General features: G+C 40.1%; 1 protein-coding gene across 1 annotated transcript; it reads left to right on the forward strand.

Moving 5' to 3' along the window:
• The first annotated feature begins 536 nt into the window (after window positions 1–536).
• Window positions 537–1466, forward strand: LOC118577206 (olfactory receptor 10V1). The gene has a single exon (XM_036177292.1). It carries the CDS (start codon window positions 537–539, stop codon window positions 1464–1466), a length of 930 nt encoding a protein of 309 aa, XP_036033185.1.
• The last annotated feature ends 10527 nt before the right edge of the window (window positions 1467–11993 follow it).

Below are 11993 nucleotides of genomic sequence, written 5' to 3' on the forward strand. Positions count from 1 at the left end.
ACAGCAAAAGCAAAATGAAACAATAAAGACTCTAGGTTTTGAAAAACACAAGAGTTTATGATATAATATCATAAAACACCAACAGCACAATTCTCTCTAAATTATGAAACACATTTGGCTATTCAGCTCTAACATCTTTTATTTCAAGTTTCATAGAATGAATCAATATCCTGTTTCTCCATTTTGCAGCTTTGAACTTTTAATTGGTCTTCTTCATTGATTTGTTCAGCACATACTTTAGAGAACTCCTCTACATCAGGAACTGCGGTACACACTTCATTCAAATACATCAAAGCTCCCACCACTGAGGACTTCTCAATCTTTGGCACTTGGAGAGAAAGAAAAGAGAGGCAAGGAGATCACAAATGGTTACATGTTCCATGGCCTTCTGTGAAATGAACCATGCATGTTGTGGCTGAGGTACCTTGGAAGGTACTCTAACAGCGAATGGAGGTGTTAGGAAGGCATCATACTCAATAAGAGATACCCTGAGACACCTGTCATTTTTCTTTGAGGTGGGTCTTGCACACTCTTCCATGGAAACAACAAATAAAACGGCCAGGATCCAATTTTTCTTTCGTCCATTCTCACCAGACCCTGGGGTGCAGATGGTGATTTTTGTGGCCTTTTTAGTGATGTACCTGACTAGCCTCAGTGGAAATGCCACAATCGCTGTGATTGTCCATATTAACCACTCACTCCACACCCCCATGTACTTTTTCCTAGCCAACTTGGCAGTTCTGGAAATCTTCTATACATCATCCATTGCACCACTGGCCTTGGCAAACCTTCTCTCTATGGGCAAGACTCCTGTTCCCATCACTGGTTGTGGCACCCAGATGTTTTTCTTTGTCTTCTTGGGTGGAGCTGACTGTGTCCTGCTTGCAGTCATGGCTTATGACCGGTTTGTTGCAATCTGCTACCCTCTGAGATACACACTCATCATGAGCTGGTCCTTGTGTGTGGAGATGGTGGTGGGGTCCCTGGTGCTGGGATTCTTGCTGTCACTGCCACTGACTATTTTAATCTTCCATCTCCCATTCTGCCATAACAATGAGATCTACCACTTCTACTGTGACATGCCTGCAGTCATGCGCCTGGCTTGTGCAGACACACAGGTTCACAGGACTGCCCTGTATATCATCAGTTTCATCGTCCTAAGCATCCCCCTGTCTCTGATCTCCATCTCCTATGTCTTCATCATTACAGCCATTTTACGGATCCAGTCTGCTGAAGGGCGCCATAGAGCCTTCTCTACCTGCTCTTCTCACATCATAGTGGTCCTCCTGCAGTATGGCTGCACCAGTTTTATATATTTGTCCCCCAGTTCCAGTTACTCTCCTGAGATGGGCAGAATGGTGTCTGTGGTCTACACTTTTATCACACCCATTTTAAACCCTTTGATCTATAGTATGAGGAACAAGGAACTAAAAGATGCTCTAAGGAAGGCATTAAGAAAGTTCTAGGTAGGATGATCTTGTGATTTATTTAAATAAAGGTACTTCTGAAAATGAAATGGGATGCTATTACTAATTGAGAAGGTTCCAAGCAAACTGATGCAATCCTATAATTCTGGTACTGAGGAGGCAGAAGCAGAAGGATTGCAAGTTGGAAGCCAGCCTAAGCTACATAGGATAATTCTGTCTCAAGACAAATAAACCAACTATAATAATAAAATAATGGTGGGATGACATGCATAAATCAGGAATGTCCTCAGTGCTTGGAGACACTTGGTCTGATATGCTAGGTCTAATTTGACTTCCAGAGAAAATTTATGCTTCTGTCTTTCTGAAAATAAGGCTCTATCACATAAGGCAATATTATGTCCTGGGATGGAGAGAGGCAAAGCAACATTCATTGGGCAGCTACTATATCACAGGCACTTTGTATGAATTAACTCATATACCCCATACTAAGCATCATCATTTTTTTCAGAGAAAAAAATTTTAAGTGGCTAAAAATTATATATCCAAGATGAAAACACAGTATCTACAAATCTAAAGGCTAAACTCTCTCTAGAAGATGTTCTTATAATTCTGGGCTTGCTTTGCCAATAAGACAAAAAGTAACTGCAGACAAGTCTCCCCCTCTCTGTGGGCTCTAGTTTACTTATTGTACAACGAGGCCATGAGTAGAAAAAATAATAATAAAAATATTTAAAGCTTTATATTAACAATATGTAGGATAATTTTTCTTTTGTATTTTGTTGTTGTTAATTAGAATGAAAACTCATAGCAGTGCTCAGAACTTTTAGAGAGGCTTTCAATAATGAAAAAGAGTGGCAATAAAGGGAAAGCTGTTTAATTTAATAAGTAAAAACAATGGAAATGATGAAAGTGGGCACCACTGAATCTTAAAATTTTTCAGAACATCTTCTTCTTGGAGCTGAAGAGATGGCTTAGTAGATAAGAACACCTGCTGCTCTTGAGAGGACCTGGGTTCCTAGCACTCACACAGTTATTCATAACCATCTCTAACTCCAGTTCTAGGAAATATTATGCCCTCTTCTGACCTCCTCAGGCACTGAGCACATGTGGTACACATACATTCATGCAGGCAAAACACTCATACACACAAAATAAGTCAAAAAGGATTTCTCCTTCTGGATGTTCATCAGGATCTGCTCTGGCTCCCGGTAGGAGAGATCACTACCTTGTAAGATGGACCATCCCTTACAAGATAGCTCAAGTTGTTAAACTTCATCTCAGGCTAAAGTCTATCTACAACTCACATCCTTCTACTGGTCCCTTTGTTTCTCCTCTCTAGGGGTAACTTCTATCTGGCAGTTCTTCAAAGATATTTGACAGATTTTGTATTTTATTTTACACTATACACAAAATTCAACTCAAGGTTTGGGAGTGTAACTTGTTGGAAGAATCTCCACCTGGCACGAATGAAGCTTGATTCCCAGAACTACATAAAACTGTATGGTTCATGCCTATAATCCTAGTTCTTGAGAGGTGGAGCTAGGAAAATCAGGAGAGCAAGCTCATCCTCTGCTACACAGAGAGATCAAAACCAACCTGGGTCAGACCCTGTCTCAACACCCCCCAGAAAAGAATAAAAAAGAAAATTAACTCAAGAAGAGGAGGGCAGGGAGTATAAGAGAAGATCATGGTCAAAGTATATAATATATTTATATAAAAATGTCTTTATGACACCTAGGACTATCTACAGTGAATACTAATTTTTAAAACAGCAACTTGGAGCTGGGGAGATGTCTCAGCTAGTAAATGCTTTAGGACCAGCACCAGTGTAAAAAAAAAAACTGGCTAAGTGGTGTGCCTTTGTGATCCCAGCACTTGGACAACAAAGACAGGTGGATCCCTAGCCCTCTCTGGCATACCAGCCTAGTTGGTTGGTTAGTCTCAGATCCCAATAAAAGACTTTATCTCAAAAATTAAGATGGAAGATTCCTGAGGATTGACTTCTGACTTCTCCATGCATAAACACACACACACACACACACACACACACACACACACACACACACACACTTGGTGAGGGAGTTTAACTCAAAATGGATTAAAGACTAAGGGCTGGAAAGATGCCTCAAAGGTTAAGAGCACTTGCTGTTCTTCAAGAGGACCACAGTTCCGTTCCCAGCAACCAGTTCAGTGGCTTACAACAGCCTTTAGCTCTAGCTAAAGGGGATCCGATGTTTTCTTCTGTTATCTATGGGTACCCCACACATATGTGTACACACACATCCACACACATGCACATAAGTAAAATAATTTTTAAAAATCTGCAAAATGGATTTAAGACAAACATAAGATCCAAATTATAAGCAGACACAAGGGGTTACCACAAAGCAAGATTTGATTCAGGACAGCACAAAAGAAAGGGGGAGGGGAAGGGGCTGAAGAGTCAGGAGCTGAACTGTGACCCCCAAATGTCAGTTGAAACAAGAAACATAAAAGAAAATTCCTGATCTTGGTCTGGGCAATGGATTCAAGGATTTCAAGGATGACACCAAGTATATTGGCCACAAACTGAAAATAGGTAAGTGAGGCAGCATCAAGCTAAAAAGCTTATGCATAACAAAGGAAAAAACAGAGTGAAAAAGGACACAAAATGAGATATTTGAAAATTCACATCAGAAAAAGGGTTTATCTCCAAAATACATATGGAACTCACATAACTCAATATTGAACATCTTAAAAACTAGCAATTTGATCTAAAAATTACCTAAGAACATGAATAAACATTTCTCTCAGAAGACATACAAATAGCCAACGGGTGTATAAGGAGATGCTCAGTGTCATAAATCACCAAGGATTTTGTAAATCAAAACCACAATTCAGATCCTCAACCATGTTAAGATAGCTACTATCAAAAACAAAAGATACTGGGGGTCGGGGATTTAGCTCAGTGGTAGAGCACTTGCCTAGCAAGCGAAAGGTCCTGGGTTTGGTCCTCAGCTCCGTTATAAATAAATAAATAAATAAATGAATGAATGAAAAATAAATAAATAAATAAACAAACAAAACAAAAGATAAGGCTGAAGAGATGGCTTGGCAGTTAAAAATATTAGCTGCTCTTCCAGAGGACCCTGGTTCAGTTCCCAGCACCTACATGGTGGTTCACAACCTTCTGCTAACTCCAGTTCCAGGGGATCCAATACTCTCTTCTGACTGCCTCAGGCACAGCACACACATGGCACATATATATACCTACATGGAGACAAAATATCAAGTATATAAAATAAATAAATACATTTATATTTAAAAACTATAGACAATACTCTTGTCAAAGATGAAAAGAGGTAGAAATGCTTAATACGCTTTTGTTGGGAAAGCAAAATGATGCAGCCACCACTATTGAATACAGTAAATGCTAGGGTGATGGTGGTGCATGCCAGCACTTGGGAGGCAGAAGCAGATGGATCTCTGTGAGTTCGAGACCACAAAATGATCTACAAAGTGAGTTCTAGGACAGTCAGAGCTGTTAGACAGAGAAACCCTGTCTCGAAAAAGCAAACAGTATAAATTTTACTTAAAAAATAAAATTACTGTTGTATTCTGAGGCTCCAAATCAACCCAAGCAGACACAAGGGGTTACCACAAAGCAAGATTTGATTCAGGACAGCACAAAAGAAAGGGGGAGGGGGAGGGGCTGAAGAGTCAGGAGCTGAACTGTGACCCCCAAATGTCAGTTGAAACAAGTATGTAAGCACGAAAGTCACAAACATTGGTTGCCAAGTTACAGTTATGATTTTCACCAATTAGAATGCAAAACTTAGGGCCTTTCCTTAAGTGTTCCATCATTTCAACTGACATACAATGCAAGCTTTTCAGTCCAACCAATCAGATTCATTTGTTCCTTCTGTTGTTAGGAACAGCCATAATGTTTCTAGAAAACTAAAGATGCATAACAACTATTTCTATGGTTTAAGGAGGAGGTGGGTCAGCTACTGGTTCCCCTTCGTTTCACCCTACAGGTAAAATGGAATCTGAAGTTAAAATGGCAGTACTTAGGACAAGGTGCTTTTGCTTGTTCCCTACATTACCATATGACATAGTATTATTAGTATTTATTAGAAATAATTGGAATCACCCAGGCGTGGTAGCATAGACCTTTAATCCCAGCACTTAGGAAGAGGCATAGGCAGGCAGATCTCTGTGAGTTTGAGGCCAGCTTGGTCTACAAAAAGAGCTCCAGGACAACTAGTGCTGTTACACAGAGAAACCTATCTCAAAACAAAAAATAATAATAATTGGAGCCAAAGGAAGAGACATTGGTACCCCAGGCTCCAATGACTGCTATTAACAGCAGCTAACATGAGGAAACAGCTCAAATGTCCATCAAAATGACCACATGAAAAAAATACGGTAAAGGAAGTATTACTTATTCTTTAAAAGGAAAAAACCCTCCTGGTGGTGGTAGTGCACACTGCTGTGGATATAGCTCTGTGTAAATAAAACGCTGATTGGCCAGTAGCCAGGCAGGAAGTATAGGTGGGACAAGCAGAGAAGAGAATGCTGGGAACAGGAAGGCGCAGGGGGGGGGGGGCACCATGACAAGCAAAATGTGAGGTACTGGTAAGCCATGAGCCACATGGCAAAGTATAGATTAATAGAAATGGGCTAAATATAAGAGTAAGAGCTACACAACGGTAGGCCTGAGCTAATGGCCAAACAGTTTAAATAATATAAATGTCTGTGTATTTATTTTATAAGTGGGCCATCTAACAGGGCTTGGCGAGGGCTGGAGAGAAGGTCTCCAACTACAGCACACCTTTAATCCCAGCACTCTGGAGGCAGAGGTAGGCAGATCTCTGAGTTCAAAACCAGCTTGGGTTACAGATTGAGTTCCAGGAAAGGCTCCAAAGCTACACAGAAAAACACTGTCTCGGAAAATAATAATAATAATAATAATAATAATAATAATAATAATAATAAAAAAAGGAAGCCCCTTGACTGTGCAGCAATATGAATTCTGAGGATAATATACTATGCAAAATGAGCCAGTCACAGAATGACAAGTGCTTCGTGGTTCTGTTTATATGAGATTCAAAACAGTCAAATTCATAAAAGTTAGAAGCGCAGATGCCCATGACAGCGTGGAAAAGTTGAAAAACTGCTAATTAACAGGTGTGGTAGCTTACATGAGAAATGTCCCCGATAGGCTTATGTATTTGAACACCTGGCCCAAGTTGGTGGTGGGAGTTGGGGAGGTGTTAAGGCTTCCATGGAGGAATAACCTTTGAGGCAAAAGTTTTGAGAGTTCATAGCCTCACCTGACTTCCAGTTCACTTTCTCTGCTTCCTGTTTCAGTTGAAAATACCATCTCTCAGCTTCCTGCTGCTTGCTGCCATGCCTCCCCACCACAATGAACTCTAGAATCATCAACCAAATAAATCCTCTTGGTCATGGTATTTTACCATAGCAGATGAAAATCTATCAATACAACAGGCATAAGGTTTCAGTTGTGTAAGTACATTCAAGAGATCTCAGCAAAATTCTCCCTATAGTCATAGTGTACACCTTCAAATCTGTGGGGAGGATAAATCTTGAGTTAATCATTCTTGCCAAATATAATAAACATTTTATAGTAGAAATAATTGGACAGAAAATTTGTTCAAAGAAGAGACAAAAAACACTTTGCCTATGTCTTTTAAGCCATTACACCAATATTTGAAAACTGGTATTTATTTACATGAATGCATTTCATGTCTCCAGTTATTATCTGAGTTCTTCTTGTTAATTTAAAATAAAATCAACTCTTTTTTTTTTTTTAGGTTTTTCGAGACAGGGTTTCTCTGTGTAGTTTTGGTGCCTGTCCTGGATCTCGCTCTGTAGACCAGGCTGGCCTCAAACTCACAGAGATCCACCTAGCTCTGAGTGCTGGGATTAAAGGTGTGAGCCACCACCACACAGCCTCGACTCTATTTTTTTCTTTTTTGACTCAAGTGGGCCTGGGTCTTTATTCACCAGCCCAGAACTTTATTCCAAAGTCTACTTATAACAATGCCGAGGGGTAAAGCAAAAGATCTCCCACTTGCTAAGTATAGTCAAGTGTAGACCTTTACAAACATCTGGCACCCAGGCCCATGGTACAATCAACCTCTTTTTTTTTTTTTTTTAAAGATTTTATTTATTTATTATGTACACAGAAGAGGGCGCCAGATCTCATTACAGATGGTTGTCAGTGGGTGCTAGGAATTGAACTCAGGACCTCTGGAAGAGCAGTCAGTGCTCTTAACCTCTGAGCCATCTCTCCAGCCCCCAATCAACCTCTTATGTAGTTCTGCTGGGTACAAATACTAGGAGACCAAGTGGGCTACAACATCAACTCTATTCTTAAGTTTCACAATTATGCCTAAATGCTACAAGCTGTAATGTGAGGATTAACATACTATGCTTGTATATATGTCCCTAAATGTCATTGCTGCATATAAGGCTGGGGTAACAAATCAGGTAATTAGATAATTATTGTGTTTTCACAATGGTCTTGTGACAAATCTCTTTGCCTGATGTAAACATTCAAAATTACTGATTCCTTTCTGGTTTGGGGTCCACGTTTTAAAACTATTTTTCTCTGAAAGTTTATTTGCTATTAACTATTACTCATATGAAAACACAAAGAACTCTGAATAACTAATGCAATTATAATCAGAAAGAACAATGCTGGAGGAGGATAACAATGTAGTGGCGCACATCTTTAATCCCAGCACTCAGGAGGCAGAGGCAGGTGGATCTCTCTGAGTTCAAGGTATACTTCATACAGTGTGTTAATATATATACTACATGAAGGACTGAGAAGAAAATGAAATGCCAAAAACTCATCCAGGGGCCGGAGAGATGTCTCAGCAGTGAAGAGCACTTGCTGCCCTTGCATAAGACTCAGTTTGGTCCCCAGCACCCACGTAGCAGCTCCAGTTCCAGGAGAATCTACCTGCAAATTCTGGCTTCTTTGAGCACTGCAGACATGTGGTGTACTGACATACATGCAATCAAAACACTCATACACATGGAACGAAAATAAGTAAAATTTCAAGTTATTCTAAGTTAAATTCACATTCATTTACACTTGAGTTGTGCTAAGGATTGACCCCAAAATCTTGTGCATGTTTGGCAAGCAACTTAACTGCTAGCTATTTTCACAGTCCAAAGTTAAATTTGTAAGTACTAATGAGTGAATAAACATCAAATGGTTATGTGTTCTAAACACAGAGGAGTTAAGCTACACTACACCTATAAAATAAATATTTCTTGTTGGCTGGAGAGATGGCTCAGAGGTTAAGAGCACTGCTTGCTCTTCCAAAGGCCCTGAGTTCAATTCCCAGAAACCACATGGTGGCTCACAACCATCTGTAATGAGATCTGGTGCCCTCTTCTGGCCTGCAGGGATATGTGTACTGTATACATAATAAATAAATTTTAAAAAATAAATAAATAAATATTTCTTTACATGAACTCTTAAGTACCATTTCCTAAGTTTAATCTTCACCTGGCTATTAAAAAGGCTTATTTATTTATTTGAAAAATATTTCTTCATCATCATGGCAGGCATGAAAAAGAGAGTAAGATACAGTTTTTCCACTGAAAAAGATTATATATCTATGAGGAATAAAGAGACACACAGAACAAATTATCATAAGGCTAAAGTTTATATTTTAAAAGATATCCAAGAGGGGGCTGAAGAGATGGCTCAGAAGTTAAGAGCACTGGCTGTTCTTCTTCCAGAGGTCCTGAGTTCAATTCCCAGCAACCACATGGTGGCTCACAACCACCTGTAATGAGATCTGGTGCCCTCTTCTGGCCTGCAGTCATACATGCTGTATGCATAATAAATAAATAAATCTTTATAAAAATATAAATAAAAGATATGCAAGGGGCTGGTAAGACAGCTCAGCAGGTAAAGGCACATACCACCTGTCCTGAAAACCTATGTTTCATCCCTGGAACTCACATGATAATAGGAGAGCACAAACTTCTGCAAGTTGTCCTGATGTCCACATGGACATGACACCTACATGCCCACACAATACACATATGCATACATGCACACAGAGTAAGTAAATATAATTTTAATATTTATTTTTAATTGCGTGCAGCTGTATGTACATGTGAGAATAGGTGCCTGAAGGCCAGAGGCCTTGGACTGGAATTACAGGCCATTGTAAACCATCTGATGAGGGTACTGGGGATCAAACGCAGGTCCTCTGGAAGAGCAGTAAATGAAATGCTCTTAACTGCTGAGCCATCTCTTCCTTCCCTAAATTTGTTTGGTTTTGTTTGTTTGTTTGTTTGAGGCAGGGTCTCACTATGTAGCTTTGACTATCCTGGAACTAACTCACTATGTAGACCAGGTTGGCCCTGAACTCACAGAGATCGTTTTAATTAAAGTGATGGGATTAAAATCATACACCAGCCGGCCATTGGTGGTGCATGCCTTTAATCCCAGCACTCAGGAGGCAGAGCCAGGTGGATCTCTGTGAGTTCGAGGCCAGCCTGGGCTACCAAGTGAGTTCCAGGAAAGGCGCAAAGCTACACAGAGAAACCCTATCTCGAAAAACAAAAACAAAACAAAACAAAAAAGCATACACCACTATGACCAACTCTTTTAAAGAGATAATATAGTATATGTTTTCTTTACCTTAAAAGAAATGTGGGGGCTGGAGAGATGGCTCAGCGGTTAAGAACATTGGCTGGTCTTCCAGAGGTCCTGAGTTCAATTCACAGCAACCACATGATGGCTCACAACCATCTACAGTGGGATCTGGTGCCCTCTTCTGGCATGCAGGCAGAACACTGTATACATAATAAATAAATAAAACTTTTTTTAAAAAAGTAAGAAATGTGACCACCCATCTAATTGTGATGGAATATCTATAAACTCCTCAAAGCCTAGTGATTACATTGCTTTTTGCCCAATTTCTGCACTTTCATTGACTTGTGGTTAGAAGCATAGAAGATGTTTACAAACTTTACAAGCTAATTCTTAAACAACAACAACAAAAAATGAGGTCAGTGTCTTGATTTCAATTGCCCACAAGGGGCAAAATAATTTGACTTATCAATGATGATGAGCTTGGTAGTTAGATTCAGTCAGAAGTGTGACCTGAACAATATAAGTTCATCTTCAGAATTGTATTTTTTTTGTAATTTAATTAATTTTTATTGTATGGGGTTTTGCCTGCATGTATATCTGTGTGCGACATACAAGCAGTACATGGAGGCCAGAAGATGGTGTCAGATCCCCTGGGACTGATTGTGAGCAACTTTGTGGATGTGAGACTGGAACCTGGGTCCTCTGGAAGAGCAGTCAGTGCTCTTAACCACTGAGCCATCTCTGCAAGCCCCATCTTCAGAATAGCTAACACTACACATGATAAAAACAGTACCTTACCTTTTATCAGTTGGAGCTCCCAGGTGACAGCATCAACATTTTGCTTCTTAAATTTTTTTCTTCTGTTTAGAAAACCTGATGTATCATATTCATGGGGGAGGGGGGATGTGAAAACCAAACTAGAGAGACCAGATCTATTTCCACCATCCTGAAAATACAGATGTTCGTTTTCATGGGTTTCCTGCTAATGTATACTGGCAATATGACTTGAAATGGTAGTCTCTCAGGGTCTGGCTGAGTGGCTATTCCACATTCTTACGTATTCCTTTCTGGTCAATATGGCAGCTCTCTTTCAGTCTCCCACCAGTGTCCCCCAGGCTTTGGTCAACCTCCTGACCATGAGAAGAATACTGTCTTTCCGTTTCAGACCTAGGTGATAAATGTTGTACATCTTCTCACTGGCTTTGAGGGGACTTGTTCTTGGAATCCAGCCATCTCTCTGCAAATAAATTTGGGGGCCATAAGAAATACCCACAGCAGAAATCAGTATGGCGGTTTCTCAGAAAACTGGGCATCAATCTACCTCAAGACCCACTCTTGGGCATATACCCAAGGAATGTTCAATCATACCACAAAGATACATGCCCAACTATGTTCATAGCAGCACTATTTGTAATAGCCAGAACCTGGAAACAACCTACATGCCCCTCAACTGAAGAATGGATTACGAAAATGTGGTATATATACACAATGGAGTACTACTCAGCAGAGAAAAACAACGACAGCATGAAATTTGCAGGCAAATGGATGGAACTAGAAAATATCATTCTGAGTGAGGTAACCCAAACCCAGAAGAACAAACATGGTATGTACTCAACTCATAAGTGGATTCTAGATATAAAGCAAAGAACAATCAGACTGCAACCCACAGAACCAAGGAGGCTAAATAGCAGGTGGGTACCCTAGGATGACTGTGGCTTATAATAAGATGCGCCTGCCTCTGTCACCTGAGTGCTGGGATTAAAGGCATACGCCACCACTGCCTGGCTAATTTGTTTTTGTTGTTGTTGCTGGGGTTTTTTGTTTGGTTGGCTGGTTGGTTTGGTTTAGTTTTTTGAAACAGGGTCTCTCTGTGTAGTTTTGGTGCCTGTCCTGGATCTCACTCTGTAGCCCAGGCTGGTCTTGAATTCACAGAG

The sequence above is a fragment of the Onychomys torridus genome, chromosome 1 (assembly GCF_903995425.1).
Source record: "Onychomys torridus chromosome 1, mOncTor1.1, whole genome shotgun sequence".
Lineage (NCBI taxonomy): Eukaryota > Metazoa > Chordata > Mammalia > Rodentia > Cricetidae > Onychomys > Onychomys torridus.

Coding starts and splice junctions, on each gene's coding strand:
- LOC118577206 (XM_036177292.1), top strand. CDS start 537: ATGGAAACAACAAATAAAACGGCCAGGATCCAATTTTTCTTTCGTCCA.